This window comes from Topomyia yanbarensis, chromosome 2 (genome assembly GCF_030247195.1).
Source record: "Topomyia yanbarensis strain Yona2022 chromosome 2, ASM3024719v1, whole genome shotgun sequence".
In the NCBI taxonomy this organism is placed as follows: Eukaryota; Metazoa; Arthropoda; class Insecta; order Diptera; family Culicidae; genus Topomyia; species Topomyia yanbarensis.
The window spans coordinates 325,254,560-325,276,748 of NC_080671.1; the positions used below are offsets into that span (position 1 = coordinate 325,254,560).

General features: G+C 38.3%; 1 protein-coding gene across 3 annotated transcripts in view; it reads left to right on the top strand.

The window, feature by feature from the left end:
• LOC131683815 (bifunctional 3'-phosphoadenosine 5'-phosphosulfate synthase) overlaps positions 1-22,189 on the top strand; it is a 42,559-nt gene that overhangs the window by 18,888 nt on the left and 1,482 nt on the right. The window contains exons 1-3 of one of the 3 annotated variants that reach the window (XM_058966144.1): positions 4,944-5,306; positions 5,367-5,556; positions 14,524-16,006. In XM_058966144.1, coding sequence (XP_058822127.1) covers positions 5,416-5,556; positions 14,524-16,006 — 1,624 coding nt within the window. In that variant the 5' untranslated portion in view covers positions 4,944-5,306; positions 5,367-5,415. Of the gene's footprint in view, positions 1-4,943; positions 5,307-5,366; positions 5,557-14,523; positions 16,007-22,189 lie in introns of those variants that run through there. The other 2 variants (XM_058966145.1, XM_058966146.1) reach the window with 2 other exon arrangements.

Sequence of the window (22,189 nt, forward strand, 5' to 3'; positions counted from 1 at the left end):
GTAATGCAGAATTAGGCTAATGGCCTGGGTTGCTGCACTGAGCTCAAAGCGAATCGGCGATGATCATATTTTGTTGTCGGCCGGTTTCTCATGGAATCCTTCAACAACTTCTTGCTCCAGCAAACCAGGATACCACCAGTCCTAAACCATTATGGACAAACCATGTCTTCTACCACATCGTTCACTCGTTTTGATGGATGCCTAGTATACATGAATCAGAAAGATACTATTATACCATTTCGAGGTTTTAATAAGTCACCGCATAGTGGTCCGAATCCACAATTTAAGAATACAAACATGTTTGCAGCTAAACCTTACATATTGGAGCTACGATGTCACCAGGACAAATAATCAGTATCAAATAGGCCATCTTAGGGTATTAGGGTGGCCCTTATTGTTAGGATGCTTCAAAAATTATTTTCTGATTGTAGGGAGATAGAATATTGCAGTCTTCACCGACATTGTAGAGGAACTCATACCAAGCAACTTTGCTGAAGTCGTTATAGTTGTATCTTCATAGATTTCGATTTTAAAGCTTTTTTTAATTGAGCAATGAGGGTGTTTCTAACAAAAACTGTTTATGCACTAACCTTTTTTATTTTTATTTGTCGTCCAAAGATACACTTTTAAAGCTCGTTGAGACATTTTTTCATAATATACGAATTCAGGTAGCAGTTTTAGAACCGAAGTTATGATCAATATTGTAGTTAAAATAGGCCCTTTTAAAACATTTATATCCAAAATTCTGACAAACGAACTGAGTTTCTTCTTTTTGCATAACAATTAGAATACTTTCGTTCATGTTTAGAGAAAAGATTGCGTAGGTGGTACTTCCAAAAAAAAATTAAATCGTGTATAATAATTGTGATTTTACTACTGTAAAATGAATCATATATTGACTCAAACGTTATTTTCATTACACTAAAGACCGTTTGTCGGATTGAATCACAGATTACCTTTCAAAATATCTGAGATTTTGTATGAACGTTGTTTGTGGTGGTATTCTAAGACCACTGTCTGAGAAAAATCGTACATTCTTAGGTCTTGGAATATCTCTTCGATTGAATTAAGTACGAACCCCTTCGAAGGTTACAAACAATCTTCAAACTACGTTTTGATCCTCACACCCACTATTCCCACGTGATCAAGACTATGCTGGTTAATGATCAACGCGGTCTTGTTTTGTTCGAGTGTGAGTGTATTGCGAATAATCACAAGTTCAGGGCAAGACAGAACGTGGAGGCAGTGCATGAGACACAAAAAACCTAAAAAACCATCCGTCAAACACCCAGTGAGAAGTCGATACTATGACCTGGAAATTTCCTTTGCAGCATTGGATGGCAAACCCAGTAAAAATAGTTCCTATAACTTACTCTCCGTTAGGGAAGAGAAGGAGAAACGCACATCAGGCACAGCGGAACGACAAAGTCTATGGAGTCTTTGTAGTTCATATGCTGTCTCCACGTTCTTGTGATGATTCGCAATACCTCCCGCTGAAACAAACCAATAACGCGTTAATCATTAACCAGCGTAGTCCTGATTTCGTGGAAATAGAGCAAATGAGAACCAAAAAGTATTTTGAAGATTGCAACCTTCGAAGAGTTGCGTACTTAATACGATCGAAGAGATATTCTAAGATCAAAGAATGTACGATTTTTTATAGATAGTGGCCTTAGAATACCACCGTAAGCAACGTTTATGCAATATCTTAGATATTTTGAAAGGTAATGTTTGATTCTCTGACAACGGTTTTTAATCTAACGAAAATAACATTCTAGTCAATATAAAGGGTGTCCCACATCAAATTGCAACACGGAAAAGTAAGTATATGTCAGTATATGAGGCATTTCACAATAGTAAAATCACTATTTTTAAACTGGATTTTAATTTTAGAAATATCACCTTCGCAATTTTTTCTCCAAACATGCCTGAAAGAATTCTCTTTGAAATGCAAGATGAAGAAATAAATTCCGTTTACCCCAATTTTAAATATGAATGCTTTAATATGGCCCATTTTCCACAATATTGCTCATATCCACCGGTTCTAAAAGTGCTATCTGAATTCATCTATTATGAAAAAAAATGTCTCAACAAGCTTTAAACGTTGTCCCACCACACCAATTACGAGAAATTAAAAAAAGTAAATGCAAAAAACCAGTTTTTGTTGGGAACAATAACTGGTTTTTGGCTTTAAAATAAAAATATTCGGAGGTACAACTATGACGTCTTCGGCAAAGTTACTTGGTAAAAGTTCCCCTACAATTTTGACGTAGGACTACGTCTTTGTTTTCGATATGGGGGTGCACTCTACAAATTCTACAAAAACGGTATGTAACGAAATGTGGTCCAATCGCATATAATTCAGCCATCTCACGATAAATTTTCAATTTTTTTGCGCAAATCGCCCCGAAATACTTCTAAGAATAGATTCCAATAGATAAACCCAAAGATTTTTGATATCATAGCATTAAAAAATATAATAATATACAACCTTGTCAAAATATCGCGCATTAACACACAGAAGATAGCGCTTCCCAAGCCCTGTACGACGGATTGGTGTACCTAGCGCGCAACGCTTCTATGAATGACGTCATCATCGACTATTTAAAGAACGGACTTGGCCAGACGCGCTCAGTTCCCTGTTGAACGGCTGGCGAAGCAGATCACTGCGCTGTGTTTTTTACAGCCAGTGTAGCTGAGCTAGAAGTCCGTTACACTGGCTGTGGAGGGAGGCTACCCTGTGTCGTCCAACAGGCGACCGCTCCAACTGCTTCCTAAATGCCGCTGTAATGTTGACAGTAAATTTTTGGTTTAACTAGCACATGTATTTGCTATTTGCGCTTGAAATTAAGTAATGTAGTGGTAGTAATAAGCTTTCCATTTTGGTTTAAACGCAAGGACATTTTTTAAAACAGGATTTGATTAATTAGTTTAGCTCATCTAAGCAATTTTATCAATTCTGTAATTTAAAAGGAATTTTACGGAACTTGGTGAATTTGGCCCCACTTGCAACTGGTATAATCAACCTGCACAAAGTGTTGCATAACGCAGGGCTGTTTTTTGGAATAAAATGTGTTATCATTCAGCCCTTCGCTATGCAAAATCACGATATTATGACAGATGGGCTAAGCGCGGCCGTTCCCTTCAATCGGGAAAGGCCGCGTGGAATGTTGGTGAAATGCGCTAATAGTGTCGTGGTGGTACTAGTTGTCTCTTTCGCTCTACCCATCATCATCAGCGTTCATTCGTTTTACATTGTACGCTTGGGTTCAATGTTTGGGGCGAATGTGTTGGAAGGTAGGGGAACTGGCGGCAAAATGAACAGTTAAGCAAAGTCATTATTTTCTAACTAATAAGTGAATGAGATATTACAATCACCTCATGTTTCTTGTTAGACATGTTTTGTACATATCTGGTAAAAATACTTCGTCATAAACACATTTTTTCAAACATAATTCTTGATTTCTAAACATGTCTAAAAATGAGACATGTTTATAGCGAGTGGGTAAAATGAACATGTGGCGGTGGTAAAATGAACAGCTTCTGGTGACCCGCAAAATGTCCTGTATGTATGCAATGCGCAGCGTTGGAAAGCATTTTCCGATCAATGCTAATATCCCAACAAATCATGAGCTTTGCATACACATAGGGCATTTTTCAGGCAAAAAAAAATGTCACGGAAGAATTGAATTTTCATGACGTAATATTTAACCATTTTACAATCCTGTGGCATCGAAACACATCTACAAACTTGGGGTTATCCATGGGTGTTTGAACTTTTAGGATCTGTTTGAGAGCAACTAGAAAGCTTGTTCTATACATGAGATGTGATTATATTGTCTAAAATTTGATTTTTCTTCACCGGTCCGGGTGTTTTTTCTAACACACTAAGTACTAAGAAAATAAATATTTTACATTAAGTAGTATAGTCCTACGTCTACAGTTCGTGCAACCCCATAGGGCTGCCCCTTGTAGTTTTTTCTGAAGAAAATTCCCCACATTCAGAAAATAAATTTTGAAACAACCTAACAATAAGAGCTACTCTAATACTATTTACATCTAATACTGATTATTATTTGTCCTAGAGACATCGTTGCTCTACAATGGTGTAACTACAAACATTTTAGTCTTCCTTAAAATGTGGATTCGGACAACTGTGCATCGTTAGCTTACACCACCCTCCCCCTGCGCCTATTGTGGCTACGATAGATAAATATAGATTTGATGATGGCTACATATTAGTATCAGAATGTTAATGTGAAACATATTAGCGCGTTCTGATTTTTTCAAACCTAACGCCGTAGTTATTACATGTTATCAACTATCATCTCCAAGAAATCAGTCCTTTTGTTTGTATGCACATGTTGTACCTTGTATGATGTGGTGGAGTAAGTAAAATGCTGTTTAAAAACGCGGTGCTTTAATAATAGATTACTGAGGTAAAAAAATATTAGTTCATATCAATTGGTCGTTAATAATAACAGAAGTTCATTTTTTCGTCTTTTTTATATTTCATTACGATTTGATATTAGTTTTATTCAGGACTGAGTCCTACGGAATAACGAGATGACCTATTTAATCGAAAAAGTTTTGACAGACGAGTACAAAAATATGATTCAGTTCACATCAGCCCGGTTCAGGACATATTATCGATAGTTTATTTCAAAGAAAATTAGTCCGACGAAATTATTCAACAAATAATGATCATGTAACTCCAATAGAATATCTAACGGTCTACATAAAACAATAGGAACCAAATGATGTAAGCCTATAAGATTTTGTTATCCATTCGCACTGATCAGCCCAAAATGTTATTGCAATTTATACGAATAATTTCTAAGTCAGCAAGTACCGCGGACACGAGTACATTGTGCCGACGTGGACCCGAGTCGATGCGATTAAAAGCATCTTCCCGTGGCGCTACGCGAGCAGTCGCTGCAAAGGCTTCGTTTAGAAAGTGTGCTGTAGCCGCGTACTGCAGGACTTTACGCGCCTTAACTTGTATTTTCCAGTATATTTTGTTTTATTTCATAATAATATTCGGCAGTTATGCAAATTGGGACAACCATAATATGTTTAAAGCGTGAACTTTAGCCTGGCTCGCGGAAATCATCTCTCGTGTAAATTGTGCCAACATCTCACTTTTTTGTTCCTACAAGCCTCGATTGAAGTGTGCAAGAAACACGTTTGTGATAAAAGTGAGAGTTTCTGTTCGTCGCGACGTTTTTTCTTTCTTTCTCGGCAAGTGGAATAGGGAGTTTGTTGTTGTTTTTGAATCATTTTTGGCCTTTTAAATTCCTACGTAGGTACTTGTTAAGTCAGTTATTGATTTTAATGACATAATAATTACGCGGAAGTACTTTCAGTTAGCTGCCTACTAGTGTGAAGTGTGGTTGAATAAATTTACTGGTCATTATGTTTGTGAAGCGAAGAAAGTTGGCTAATTCTAACAACAATGTTATGTTGAATAATTCAAACTATGAAAGCAATGAAAACCATAAGGTGGTAAAAACACGCTGCAGTAAGCATAAAGATTGCAACGGTGGCACAAGTGAGGTAATTGATTGATTTCGTCGGCCGTGTTTTTACTTGCGTTTTATTCCGGTAGCAAAATTTCCGGTGAATTGGTATTGTATCACAGAACGTTTTTAGCACATGGATAGGTACTGTAGGGTATAAAATAACGAATAACTGTAGGGTACAAAATAACTAACTCTATTAGTCAAGGTAGCTCCCGCATCGAGCGGTGCGTCTTTCAAATTAATGATATTAGCAGCAATATTTTTTTTTAAATTTAATTTTCGATTCAGTAAATCGCATTAATTATTTTGATAATCAAGTTTCCTCTCGCAGGTTGATGGGATTGACGGTATTGCAAACATCATCAAGCCACAATAGATTCAATAGAGTTGCTAAATGTAAGGACCTTCGCTCTTTTTAGTTTCTTTTTACACCAAGTTCTCTACTACTAGAGGTTAATTAGTTCTCATGTTAAACATCTACCAATCATTATGACTACTCAGGATTTGATTTATATAAGAAGCCCGCTTCAAGATGTTGATTACAATACGGCTCGATAGTGGTGTATCGAGGAGGCCGAGAAGGCTGATGTGAGCTTTTTTCACTATTCTATACTTTTTCTCGCACAACCAACAATCAACCAAGCAAGAAAAAGATAATTGAGAAAGTATATGCAACGTGTGGTGGTTGGATATTTCAGTATTAGTAGTGTTTTAAGTACTAAAGTATATTTGTCATATGATGATCATCACTTCAGCTGTATCTTGTACCTGTTCACTCTATCACATCTCTCATCTATTGTCTTTTATCTCGTCTTTTCGAGTCTTATACTGCCATTCTACACCCGCCTTCAGCTGGGTCAGTCAAAGGTGACGCTCATATCCACCATATAACACGTTCTATATAGATATGGCCGGGAACTACAGTTGATACGAGAGAACTCGCTCCCTTATAACATCTGAACCGCAAACTGAAATTTAGTATCAGATTCACGGCTCGTGCTATCGTTCAGGAACACACGCAAATATGTGAATGGTACCACGGTCGCAGAATTGAGTGCGCGACCACTCACGCACACCTACGCCCGCGATCTCAAATATGATTACACCTCAGTGATAGTCAACGTCTTAAGGGGTTACATACCTTTTGATGCGAAAAATGTCAAGAAAGTTTGAATTTACGTAAAGGCATAAAGCAATGATTTTATAATTGGCGGAGTTGTTTCTCTTTCCCAGAAACCCTTTTTATTTAAGAGGTTTGCGGTGATCACGATTGAAGACCAATAGATCAACTAAAATCCCAAAACTCAAAAAATTCCATTAGTATATGAGTATTCCTCGTACCTTAACGATTATCTGAATTTTTTTTCCTGCATTCGATTTTTTGAATTTTTTTCGATTTTTTGAAAAATAAAAGGGTATGTAACCCCTTAAGGACATGCTGAATACTGTCACAAGGTGGCAACTAAAATGGCTACCGTGGTTTCTGCTTCAAAACATTGCATTGGCGCGCAAGACAAAATCGTTTGTAACTTAAATGTCTTATCTCAGAATGCTTAGAAATTGTATTACTGTATGTACGCATGTTAGCAGATTCTCTTCACCAAATTTTAATTTTTTTTATTTTTCAAAACAAATGAAACACGAGGTACAAAAATCAGTCAGCTGATTGCTGATCTATACGCTTGTGTGCGTGCCATCTTCTATCGGTATAGTACGTTGTAGTCGCATACAGATGCTGAACGTAACCCGACCATATCCGATCATAACCGAACCTTTGTTGTGATTTTAGCATCGCTTCACCTTAACACTCATACATTCCCAAACGCGGTCTCAAGCGGGAACCTATAAAAATGCCCTCGCGCGCGATCACGAATCGGTCACCAATTAAGAAAATACGGCGACAACATGGTGACATGACCGGGAACCCTACGATATAAGGGAACCTACTCTCTGCTAGAATCTGAATCGTGCACCGAAGATTTAAAATCAGATTCACGGTTCACGACCATTCAAGAACACACGCAAATATGTTACAAAATCACGTCAGCATACAAACGTTTGAGCCCCTCGTGAATATCCAAGAAACCTACGTCCACGATCTCGCAAACATGATAACACCCCGGTGATAAGGTGAACGTCGCAGTACTCATAAACTTACAAACGCGTCAACCTACAAACTCCCGCGCTCGCGCGATCATGAATCGGGCACGTCCGGAAGTCTCTATCCTCGGGTACCAACAGTCTAGGTCCACGTCAATTATCCCAAAATTGATATAACTACAAGTCAATGCGTTCACGAAAATTAGTGCTTGAAACATTAAAGAACCGAAGTAACTAATACTTAGATACATACCGCCCGTTTAAATATATAGATAAATAGATTAAAAATCCTATAAGTCACTGTGCTAGGTCCGTTAGTTTGTGGATATACCTTATTTAGAACCTATACCTGACGCAAATGATCATTTAATGACATTCCGAGGTGAAAAAATACAAGACAAACTCACAATATTATATTACCGTATAATAGTAACCCTACATACGAGATATAGAGAGTGCGGCATTTCTCCCGAAATTACCCTACACGCGAATTCACATACACGCGAGCATACGCGACAACCCGAGCAGATTGAACAAATTGAGAACTAAACTTGATGTGATGTAGAAAGGAATGATTGCTCAGGTTGTTATCATTTTGGTCGTTTTAACGGTTAAAAGATCAAAATCGAAAGCAGAAAAATTGCACTATGACATCAAACAGAAAACTATTTATGCTATCAGTGAAAGCAAATTAAAAACTTATTGAGATGGTGAAATATTTTATTGATAACAAAATAAGGAATCAATTTGATGTTTGTCAAAGAAATAGAAACAAACATTTTAATGTAGAATACATTTAAGGTTTCAATATAGGGGTCCCGTTTCAAAATATCGGCTGCGGCGCCGCGTCAGATTTTGAACGTTAATAACTTTTATCATACTTAACAGAATGATTTGATTTTTAGGACCAATTTGTTGCAAATATGTTCCTCTATGCTGTATTAAAATTTGAAGTATGTATAACATGTACTAATAACAAAAAAAAATGTGTTTTGAAAAATCTTTCGAAAACGACTCGGAAAAGTGAAAATTTTCAGCCCATCCCGCACAGAGCCGTCGTTATGGTAGACCAACCGAACAATAAAATAATGAAAAGTTTATATATAGGTCCACTACATGTTTGTTCGTATGGTTATTCGCATTGGGTTGCTTGACGAGAGCACTTGGTGGGGGAAAGACGGCATATTCCTTTGGTTAGGCCATTAGAAGCCGGACGGAAAGGAAAGGCTCATGCACGGCACGAGAACGAGGGAGAAAGCGATAGTAGTGCATATTAGCGCGATTATATAAATATCTGTCGGTCGGTTTTTCTCATCATTCGTATTCGTTCAAGCACTAGCAAGCAGCCAGTCCACCGAAGAAAAGCAGTCGGCGATGACGACGGCGGAAAAAGTGCCCCAGCTACTGGTGACTCATCGCAACCCGATCAGGAACTGTCGCCCTGCAAGAATTTCGCCCCAACTAAAGGGCAACAGAGTAGGCTATCGTTCCAGCGTCTGGGTCGTGAGATTGTGCAGGACTGCAAAGTCGAGCTACGCTTACAAAGCTCAGTCGTAATGATGCCCCGAGAAGCCAACGATGCCTACTTGGTCGGTTTGTTCGAGAATGCAAAATAGTGCTTTCTAGCTCACCGTGTCCGCGGGGAGTGCGTCTGAATTATGCTCGCGCAATAAAACAATAAACGTTTCTTTACAGGACCAATTAATTGTGTTCTAATAAGAGTTAAACTGAAATTTACATTTTATGGTGTATAACAAATAATTTTCAGAAAGCAATATAAGAAATACGATGTGTGGAAAGAAAGAAAGAGAATTTAAATTATCCTCTCGCTCGTTTTCGTGCACTGCTTTTCCATTCCTTTCTGCTGCTACTACCATCATAACTAAAACGAATGTGCGTGTTCCCCCACCATCTCATGGCCAGTGTTGCCACAATTGCATGTCGCTATAACAATTTGAATTATTTTATTGATCCTCTCTAGTATTGATAAAATATAGAACATGCAAAGTACACTAGTCGCATGCTTTTATTCGAACTTTTTGGCAGCCTCCGTTGATTAACTGCATAAATCGATTTGTTTGTGCAGCTCCTTGCTAGTAGCAAACTAAATAGCCTTTATCAGCGCTAACAAATAAAACAAAAGAATTTAAATTTGTGAAAATCTTCTCCTTCCTTCTTTTCAAATCTGCAACATTCTTTGAAAATATTGTTGGAATGTTGTTATTGAAAAACTGAACATGCAAGTTTGCTAGCACTGGCCACTAGATTGAAGGCGATGGAAAGACAGAATATTCGTTTTGGTTATGCTAGTATTGGTAGCCGAACGGAAAGGAAAGGCACAGGAATGGCACGAAAACGAGCGGGAGAGCGATAGTAGTGCTTTCTCGTGTTTTCATATATGAATATTGGTCGGTCGGTTTTTCTCATCATTCGTATTCGTTCAAGCACTAGCAAGCAGCCAGTCCACCGGAGGAAAGCAGTTGGCAATGATGACGGTCCGACAAAGTGCCCCAGCTACTGGTGGCCCATCGCAACCAACTACCGATCAGGAACTGTCGCCATGCTAGTATTTCGCCCCAACTAAAGGGCAACGGAGCAACTAATCCGCTGGCTAACATTCCAGCGTCTGGTTCGTAAGGTTGTGTATTACTTCAAAGTCGAGCTACGCTTACAAAACTCAGCCGTAATGAAGCCACTGATGCCTACTTGGTCGGTTTGTGGGAGTGGGCGTAAATTACAATAAAAGCAACGGTTCTTTTCAGGACCAATCAATTGTGTTCTAGTGAGAGTTAAACTGAAACTTTTATTTTAAGGTGTGTAGCAAATTTTCAACAAGCAACATAATACGTTGGGTGGAAAGAAGTAGCTTGCACACGGAACAAAAATTTAAATTATCCTCTCGCTCGTTTCGTGCACTGCTTTTCCATTCCTTTCTACTGTTATTATCAGTATTACCAAAACGAATGTGTTGTTGCATGTGTTTAAGAGAAACGTTGAAGTCGCATGCTTCTATTCAAGCTTTTTGGCAGCCCCCGTGAACTAACTGCATTAAATGATTTTTTGTGCAGCTCCGTGCTAGTAGCAAACAAAATGGCCCTACCAGTGTCTGATTCGTGAGATTGTGCAGGATTTCAAAGTCGAGCTAAGCTTATAAAGTTCAGCCGTAATGGTACCCGAAGAAGCCAGTCTTGTCGTTTTGTTCGAGGCTACAAAACAGTTCGCCAGGCACGTAACTATCATGCCAAAAATATCCAACGATCCAGCGCATCACCATCAACACCAACGCCGATACCAAAGGTTCTTTTCAGAACCACCATTATTACCATAGAGAATTATTTGAAAATTTCCCATTCAAACGTGATTCTGTTGAATATTATTAGATTTAAATTAACGTCTCGGATTGAAATCACGACGCTCCGGTTATGTGACAGACATTACCCACCCATCTTTTTTTATTGTGACCACGACACCCCATTTCAATATTTCTGAATGAACAGAAGGTCGAGTTTGGAAAGTTTGTAACTTTCATTGTACTTAACCAAATTACACAATGTTCGCACTAATGATTCAGAAATATGATCAGGAATCTTCTGTTAGATTTGTAAGTATGTATAATTTACATGAATAAAGAAAAATTGATTTTCAGGAATCAATTATTATCTGTTCTTCCATTGGCCAGTACTACGCGACTTCCTCATGCTAACAATTAATTTCATCGTTAGCCATCTCCCTCACCAAGGCCAACAACGCCAACAAAACCGGTCCTTTTCAGGACCACCATCATTTTTGTAAAGAATAATTTGAAATATTCCTCGCCCAAATCAGCTTTTGTCCGAAAATCCTAATGAGTATCAACATATTTGAAGAACGTGTTCCTTATGTATTCTACATCTCTCCGGTTATGTCGCAGACATTACCCACCCATCTTTTTTTTCTAAAAATGTAAGCACACCAAATGAGATCAAAATATGATGTCATATCTGAAAAAGTTTAAGCTGATATCAAAATAAGATTTCAATTTGATGCTTGATATCAACATATCTTGTCTATTTGCTGTAAATTAGGTGTTGGACTTTGCTCGGGAAACACGTCAACATACAAAGGCTTAAGCCCTTTGCGATCATCTACGCACACCTACGCCCGCGATCACGCAAATTTAATAACACTCCGGTATCAATGTGAACGTTTTAGTACTTACGAAGCTACAAACCCGGTTCAAGCGTGAACCCCGCAAACTCGCGCGATTATGAATCGATCACGTCCGGAAATCTTTACCATTCTAGCAACTTAGGTCCATACATTTAGTTAGACCAATAAAAAAATAAAGTTCATATCCACAACACCTTCCATGGCGACATGACTGGGAACTCTAGTGATATGTAAGAAGCCACTTTCTTCTAGATTCTGAACCGCACACGAAAAATTAAGTATCAGATTCACGGTCCACACGCGATCATTCTAGAACATACGCGAATATGCAAAAGGCACACGATTTTAATATAAATTCTATATTACACTCGGAGTTACATACACGTTCACACGCGACATACAAACGCACACGCAATCGAACACGTTAACGTACAAATGCTCGAGCCCTTCGCGATGATACACGCGATCGCGAAGTCCCTACGCCCGCACATACATGAACTAGAGAAGAGCAAACCGATTCAGTTTGGAGAGAGAGCCGTATCCAATTCACTCGCTAAGATGAATCGACTCTTTTGATCGATTCAGTGACTCGTTTTAGTATTTTGAAAAATGATTGTTTTAGATGAACATGAAACGAGAAAAAATTCGGGGCTTTAACAAACGCTTTCGGGTTACACATATTTGAAGTAATTTTCTATCATAGTTACATTTTCAATAATGGACTCAATTCATGTTTTATTTCGTGTAGAAAACCAATGTGCAATGTTTGTCATTCATTTTATCACAGAGAACAGACATATATGCTAGAACAAGATTTCCCGAAAAACCTGTCTAAATATTTAAATGAAATTACGTTGAAGACCCCCATAGCATACAAGTTCGCATGCGTGAAACACCATTGTATCCAAGCTTGCACACAAGACCCGTAACATTTCGAAACGGAAGTTTTATTTCTTGCACACGTTGCAAACTTCACTTGTATATCAGTTCTTAATGATTTTATATTTCATTCACTCTAAAGATTCATAATAATGCAAACTGTCAAATCGACCCATTCGGTTCTTGTTGGATCTCATTGGGCTAACAATAATCAGTCACTTTTTTGTGAATCGCAGTTCTTTGTAAAAGAATCGCGGTTCATTCATTCTTTTTAAAGAGTCGATTCTTTTGATCGATTCGTGATTCATTCACCCATTCAGAATCACGGCCCGCTGCAATTGGCCTAAAGCAGTGTTTTAGTGGGCGCCATTGCCTGTCTTGTCTGCAATTGTAGTGTGTGATTCTGACGGGGAGCTCATCCGAGAACCTAGCTCTACAGCTCCAGTAGGACAACTCTCGAAACAAAAAATAGCGCACATGAAACTTTTTGTGGTATCTTTCCCCGGACAAGTGTCCTTTGTGTGCGATCAGATCATACATTTGGAATTCAAATGACATTTTTTGTACCCAGCCCAAAGCCTTGGCCTCTACGACACTGGACTGGGTTAGATTTTGAATTTTGCCTCCATGTTGTCTATAATGTTCCACATTTACTCGCACATGATTTTCCTAATACTTTCAATTCATTAAGTTCATTATGGGTAAAATGAATTAAATAAAGCTCCTGCATAATTCCAGGGGGTGCTGGCGTGTTAGTGCAGCTAGCCTTTCTCTTCATAAGAATAGCTTGTGAAGGAGAAAAGCCAAGTAAATTTTTCAATTCGTTCGATAATTCTTCAAACTTTGACTTTGCTGTAGCCCTTTCAGGACAGCCTTGAATGGTCTATCCGCCTTGGAATCATATAAATAAAATTTATATAACTTCTCCGTAAGATACTGGAGTAGTCGTTTGTTGGCAATCAAGTCCTCCGCTGTAAATATAGGTAGTCTTGAGAAAGACTGTTGCTGTTAAAAAAACTAAATAAACCAGGAGCTATCAAGATTTGCGACCGGATCGAACGAAGGTTCAAACCAGACTGAGGCACTTTGCTTGATTTCTCTTGCATGTTACTCTTTTTACTCTAAATCGAACCACATGACTTCCCTGTGTGGAACTCAACAGTACAATTCGTGGTTTCGACCTTCTGAGCAACCTCTATAGTCGTCAGTATGCTAAGAGTCAGTTCTTCTAAAAATTCAAGATACCTCTAAAATACCATAGGCTCTTCGGGGTTTGATTGGGTTATTGCAAAGGATTTTTAAATTTATTATATTTTCATGGTAACATTTTATTTACGGGGCGTCCATTCAGCGTCATAATTCGGCAATTTCAATCATCACATTGATACGATTTGTCAAATCTAAATAAATATACTATGTGAAAAAATTACCATAAGCATAAGGGTTCGTGTATTGGTTCGAAGACCCAAAGGTTACAATTTCGGATCATGGCTTTGGGGTGATTTTTTACGTATTTGCTTCTGTTTTACTCAATATTTCGATCTGTATTTCGTTATATATTGCCGAACATCTTGAAAAAAAGTTAGTTTTCAACATTTTAGGAGTATCAATAGTTTCACTAGATTTTAATGCAAATTAAACTACCAACCCTCACCAAATTTTTTTTTGCTGGGTGCATACAGTTAAAATCATGCGAAAAATTTTATTCCTACGATCTACTAGAACAACAAATTGAAAATATTAGTTTTTTTTTTTTAAATTTCATCCTATGTAGTGTCGTCTTCTTATAAATAATGGGACAGATAAGTCAAAAACACTTTGACTTCGACTAACAATCCACTGAAACTATTATGTCTCTTCATTTCATCAACAGTGCCTGCAAGTTGCAACCAATGTCACCGAGCAAAAGCATAACGTAACCCGCGAGGTTCGTGGTCAGAATCTGGGCTTATGTCGAGGCTTTCGGGGGTGCACCGTTTGGTTAACGGGATTGAGCGGGGCTGGAAAAACATCAATCGCCTTCGCGCTGGAGGCGTATCTGGTATCGAAAGGCATTCCCGCATACGGCCTCGACGGAGACAACATAAGAACAGGTCTAAACAAAAATCTGGGGTTCTCACAGGTTGACCGCGAAGAGAATATTCGGCGGGTAGCGGAGGTGGCTAAGCTGTTCGCCGATAGCGGAGTCGTTTCGATATGTAGCTTCGTATCACCGTTTGCCGAAGATCGTGAAATGGCACGAAAAATTCACAAAGATTCCGATTTAAAGTTCTTTGAAATCTATGTGGACACTCCGTTGGAAGTTTGTGAATCCCGCGATGTGAAAGGATTGTACAAGAAAGCTCGCCAGGGAACTATCCAGGGTTTCACTGGTGTGACACAGGCATATGAGGCTCCAGAAAATCCAGATTTGGCGGTTTCAACGGAGGGAGTAACAGTGAAGCAATCAACCCACAAATTAATAAAACTACTAGAGGATGAAAATATTATTCCCGTTTTTCTAAAGGACGATGAACCAATCCCCGAGTTGTTTGTGCCAGATAGTTTGAAAGCTTCGATTGTGGAAGAAGCAAAGACACTTCCATCAATTTCGATAACGACTGTTGAGTTGCAGTGGCTTCAAGTACTGGCAGAGGGCTGGGCGCATCCTCTGAAGGGTTTCATGCGCGAGAAAGAGTATTTGCAAGCATTGCACTTCAACTGTGTGTTGAACGAAGATGAAACGATGCGAGAAAATCAATCCATTCCAATAGTATTATCGGTTAGTGAGAATGATAAGAGTAAACTTGACGGTGTCAGTGCCCTTTCGTTGTCGTACGAGGGTCGTTTAGTTGCAATTTTAAGGAAACCTGAGTTTTACTATCAACGAAAGGAAGAACGATGTGCCAGACAGTTTGGCACCGACAACGCTAATCATCCGTATATTAAATTGATCGTAGAATCTGGTCAGTATTTAGTAGGTGGCGAAGTAGAGGTAATTGAACGAATATACTGGAATGATGGTTTGGATAGTTATCGACTGACTCCAAACGAACTAAGACAAAAGTTCCTCGAAATTGAAGCCGATGCTATATTTGCCTTTCAACTGCGCAATCCTATACATAACGGACACGCTTTGCTAATGAGTGACTGCAGACGTCAATTGTTGGAGCGAGGGTTCAAAAACCCAGTACTTTTGCTGCATCCCCTTGGCGGGTGGACCAAAGATGATGATGTACCGCTACCAGTGAGAATGGCCCAACATCAAGCCGTTCTGAACTCCGGAGTGCTGAAACGAGAGCATACCGTTTTGGCTATTTTCCCTTCGCCAATGATGTACGCCGGCCCGACAGAAGTCCAGTGGCATGCCAAAGCAAGTAAGTTATTCTTTGAATTTTGTTTTTAACTCTTATTGTAGGTTGATAAATTTATTCTGCGACCATTCTTTACAATGCTTGATACACGGGAATTCTCCTGATAATCATATCAAACCCAAAATAGCATTTAAATGAAATTGCATATCATAGTGAGACAGCAATACAAACTCTGTTGAATGCACTGATAGGCTAATCAATAACAATACAGATAATGGTGTAAACAAGTGTCAACTGGGTGGTATTTCGATATCGTCCGTGGGGCCATGTTGAGTTAGGTAAATATTGTGTCTTGCTGGTTATCACCGTTATCACCTACATTATTATCGTTACTTCCGGACGTACTTGATGTAGTAAAGTCTACAGTTTGTTTTGACTGGGTATCAGCTGATTTTTTTGTTCCCACTGTTGTTTTACGGTTTCAATGATCCTCTCCGAGGTTAACCCGTATTGAAATGTACGTTATCAAAACCAATCGGCAGTGGGGGACATGGGGAGACTTGACCAGGTTTTCAGCTAAAACTGCATAAATCTTTAAAAAAGCCTTCAATCCCTCATGATTTTGTGCAGAATTTTAATTTTAATTTTTGAAAAGTTACAAAGTTTTCCTGTGATCGTTTTTTGGTCAAGTCTCCCCACTGCGGGGAGGTAACAGGTAAAAAATATGAAAGGGTTGCATTTGATAAATTTCGATTTTTTTTATTGCATTTCTTTTTAACCCTTGTGAAGGCAAGCTAAAATCCTAACATTAAAGGGCAAGCCGGGCCTCTCAGGCCCTTCTAAATTCAAGCTCCTTTTTGCCGTTCTCATATAGAAAGGTTATGCAATCGGTCGAAATTTCTACTTTTTAACCGGGACCCGCAGGGCCAAATCTCTTATACCATTCGACTCAGTTCGTCGAGATCGTAAAATGTCTGTATGTGTGTGTATGTATGGATGTATGTATGTGGCAAACAATCTCACCGTTTTTTCTCTGAGGTGGCTGGACCGATTTGTACAAATTTAGTCTCAAATGAAAGGTGCAGCCTTCCCATCGGTCGCTATTGATTTTTTTTATTGATCCGACTTTCGGTTCTGGAGTTACGTGTTGAAGAGTACTATCACACAGCATATTTCCATAGAAACTGATACCACCATGATGTCCAAATGATGCAATATGTATTAAAATATGCGAAACATTACTTGGCTTTGCATGTCTAGATCATTAATGACCCACCGAAGGCACTTCGACCACATTGGCCAGCTATGGCGGTTCTTGATGTCCCGGGGGAACTTACCAAGTTCCTAAGATAATTTCATACCTATTACACAGCGAATTCTTTACCGATTTTTACAAACTTGGTTTCAAATGAAAGGTACAGCATTCCCATTGGCTGCTGTTGAATTTCTAATTGATCCGATTTCCGGTTCCGGAATTACAGGATGATGAATACGAACACGCAGCAAATCCCGATTTCAGCGTATAAGGCGATGGATGTAAAAAGGTCAAATTTTTTTCCCAAAGGTGAGTACTCGGAAGATCACGTAGACTGTCGATTGGTTCTGAGCTCCATTTCGTTTGAACACGACCAATAAATGTTTCTGGGTTGCTATTAATTTCTTCTGATGCATAACCGGAGTACATATTCATATTTTTCTGCATCAGATTCATCGTCGGAAGCAATATCATTCACATCTTCTTCCTCGCTTTGCAAATCAGTTTCGGAATCGTTTGCTGTTGAATTTGCTCGAATTTCTTCCATTATTTACGATTGAAATCATGGGCATATAGCCATTTCAGTTTTTTGTTGCTTTTAGATCCTACAGTTTGAATAATTACGACAACTATAACACAAAGAATAGACAACAAAAATAGACAATAACGACAGAGTTAGGTTATGTTGTGTCCAAATAATTGTCAAGTAGACCACAGTGGGTGAAATAAAAGTATTTACCCAAAAAAATATGACACACGTCATTATCGTATGCTATTTTTACATTTCTTATAAAAGAAATGTATAGAATTCGCTCAAACTTTCAAGATTTTTTTCTTATAAGAAAAGGTAAAAAAATAAAATCAATCAAAACATGAAAAAAATTCCTGCTAATATGAAGAAGAACTCATCAAAATGTTTTTTTCAGAGAAATATAATAATGTATAAAACCCGTGGTATTCCTCGTAAATATTGCATGCACACCGGGCCTGCCAGGCCCGGCTTGCCTTTTTGTGTATGTAAAAAATTCAAACATAGCTGCGCATCACTCCATAGATGAAAATTTCAGAATTCTTTATTTTTGTTATAGATTTCAAAGCTACTTATCAAAATTTCCATGCCCAAGCTTATACTGCATACACATTTTTTTGTAACTAAAAAAATGTAACGTGCCGGGCCTCTGAGACCCGGTTGCCTTTTTGAGGGTTAAGGATTAACTGTACTGCTTGCATTGCATGTTCACACGTCACGAAATCAGTCCTACTATTGCTAACTTTGTTTACTAATACTAAAATATAAAGACTTATGTTTGAGGTGGGATTTTTTATGGCGTGATTAACATTAACAGTAGATACCAAAGCATAACAAATATCAGGAATTTTGTATCTTTCTTCAGCTAATTGCCACTTGGTCAAGTCTCCCCAACATTAGTTATTGCGTTCAATGTCATGCAAATTCTAGTGATAACTATTCCAATGTTCCAATTTATGTAAAATCATTTCACTGCTTCACAAGGATTAATATGGTTAGTAGTCGAGTAGATATGTCCATACAAGGTTTGATAAAAAATAACATTTAATGCAAATTTATTAATCACGTAATATTTTCTGTAAGGAAAGGATTTTTTATTCCAAACTTTTAAAATTACCTTAAGGGATCCAAACAAGTATAAAAATATTTTTGAAAAAATTTTAAGAATCGAATAGAAGACGCCATAGCCAAAAAATAGAATTTTGCGCTTGGTCAAGTCTCTCCATGTTCCCCTACATTAATTTTATAATAACTTGCGCTTAGATTTTACCCTCCCCAAGGTTGAGGGGTTTGACGGTATTGCAAACAACATCAGGTATATTGCGTGCAGCAGCGCTAAAGAACAACTGCTTTAAGATGGTTATTGCATTACGCCTCGATAGTGGGGCATCGAGGAGACCGAGGGGGCTTATGCGCCTTTTTTATGTTCTAAGTTGTTGCCTTGTTTGCAAATATTGTTCCACAATTTGATGGCGGTGTTCGTGGACGGGCCTCACAGTGGGGGTTATTGTGTGTTCATTTATCGGTCGAATTCGTCATATACTAATTAAATTAATTTAATAAATACATAAGTAGAAACCTATTAGTTGTAGTTTTATAATAATCGCAGTTTTTCGTACTAGTGTACAATTGTTATGTGCTAGTCGTATGTCTAGCTATGTATGGGTTCATCTGAGTATTTGTGACAGTTGGGTTAGGGAATGGATGCAGAACTGGCGTATATTATAGAATAGTGGCTAATACTTCTGGTGATCAATTCGTGTAATTGGTTCTATTCATTCGGGAAAGTCGGATTGGATAAGTTAGGGTACAACGAATTTTTCTACGCGCGTGAGTCATCCATTCCCGGCCATCATAGCATGATGAAACCTAACAGCATGCAATTGTCATTAATGGTAAATATACAACATTTGCTGCATTTAGACGAGTTTGATTTCATGTTACATGTGTTTTTCTATTCTACTTCATTATTCTGTACTTTTGCAAATCTATTTTGCTTTTCCATTACAAAATAGTATCGGTCAATTCATACACTTCTAATCAAGCTCTTTGCATTTTTGCCATTCTCAATAGAAAGGTATTGCAATTGCTCTGAAAACTGACTTTTAAACGGAGGCCCGGAGGGCCGAGTGACATATACCATTCGATTAAGTTCGTCGAGTTCGGCAAATGTCTGTGTGTGTATGTATGTGTGTATGTATGTATGTGAGTGTGTATGTGTGTGTATGTGACCGAAAATGTCACTCATTTTTCTCAGAGATGGCTGAACCGATTTTGACAAACTTAGTCTCACATGAAAGGTGCAACGTTCCCATAGGCTGCTATTGAATTTCTAATGGATCAGACTTCCGGTTCCGGAATTACAGGGTGATAAGTACGAACACGCAGAAAAGGTCGATTTTAATAAATTCTGCAATGAATGTATAAAGGTGAAAATTTTTCCAAAATATGACCACAACTGCTTCGATTTGTAGTATTAGGTCACTAACATCCATTCAAAGTCACCATCCTCGGTTCCGGAAGCCCCGGCGGAAGTATCTAAATTCAGAATAACAGTCACATCGGTTTCTCGGAGATGGCTAGACCGATTCGACTAAACTTGGCCTCAAATGAAAGGTATTGCGTCCCCGTAAAAATTTCGCTAAAATGTCTCTCAAACAACTTAAATTTGCTGTTCTAGGTCACCGACGGCCAACCAAACTTTCGTTGACTACATTGACCACCATAGACGGTTCCGGAAGTGCCCGGGAAAAGCGGCCATCTTTCAAAATTTACGAACTCACATCAGTTTCCCGGAAATGGTTGGGCCGATTTTCACAAACTTAGACCCAAATGATAGCTATAATATCCCCATAGATGTCTGTAAAATTTCGTACGGATCGCTTATACGGTTCCGGAAATATAGACTAAACCGTCTGGTCACATATGAAATTCCCATATAAGCCGGAACTCAAATTTTTTTTTCAAAGGGGGGACCCCATGAAATTTCAGAAATCGAATTCGTATTGTTGATGCCAAACATCTTTAAAATGCATGAAACGTCGAGATTTTATGTAATCTCGAAAAAATTTTTTTTATAAAAATCGACCGATTTTGCACCTTTTTTCAGTTCAATATTACCGTGGCTGTTTTTTCTTTTTCAAAAATTTAGAACTCGAATAATGATTTATTTTCCTGTATATAGTTGTCATGTGATGTATAATAATAAAATGTAATATATGTTTAACTATATCTTCTGAAGATGCAATCTTTGTAGGTTCTGTATGCTTCGAGATAGAGCATGTTCTGGTTAAAGATTTTACTAAGAATATGTTTACTAAAATGCGCCATATTTCAAAACTTGTGGGACCTACACAGTTATTATCTTCAGAAGATATACTTATAACTATCTGATATATGACTTTGTCGTATACATCATCTTTCTATCTCGTTCCATTAAAAAGTTGATAATACAGCGCCGCCCTAGTAACTGAATTCGAAAAAAATAAAGCATTAGATGCCATTCAACAACTTTGACAAAGACACCATAACTCTGAAACGAAAGATAAGGAAACTATGCGTGAATTGTGGATTACCCCCTTTTGGACGCTTGGTACCCCGGGGTTACCGCCTCGAATCACGAAATTGCTCATAAATTGAAAGGTAGTTCAAGCAATGATCCTATTTTTTCAGACAACATGGGTCAATGAACTACTAATAAAATCGTGTATCTTAACAATGTTAATTTGGAAATGTGGATTTTTTTTATTTCCAGAAAAAATGCAAAATGTGGGTTAGCCCCTTTTGGACGTCAGCTACTCAATTGCTACGTACTTCACTTGCTATCGAAAGAAGGAATCGAAAAAACTAGTTTTAGACTCTAGATCAAAAATTGCTAGATTTGCGGCCGTGAATCCTCGCCAAAAAACACGCCTACGGGAACCTGCCGCGCAGATGCCATCTTGTGACAAAATTACCTGAAAAAAAACAAACATAAATCTCATTTTACAAGATCTCGATTCACTTCTTCATTGCGTCAAGAAAAATTCTCGAAATATTCATATTTTTTCGCGTATTGCAGTGGTGTAACCCCTTAAGCCAGTGATTCCCAACCTGGGGTCCACGGACCCCCAAGGGAAAGGTTTATGGGGGTCCGTGAAGGGTAAATATGACAACGTTGAAACCAAGATCTGAAACTGAATATATGGATGACGATAAAATTGAGGTGCGGCTGCATGACCTAGCGCCGCACATTAGACCAGAACACATTAAAAGATTTGTGTCAAAACACGGAGAGATGGAATCCGTTATGATATACGGAGAAGTGGAATCCGTTACTTGAGGAAAAAATTTCTGTGTCATATTTTTCAACAGATGTTGATAAAACACAATCAATTGGCCAATAAATAACTGGCACACTTTGTATATCGAAACTAACTTCCTACCGACAACGTAATAGCGATTGCTCTAGTTTCTCCAAACA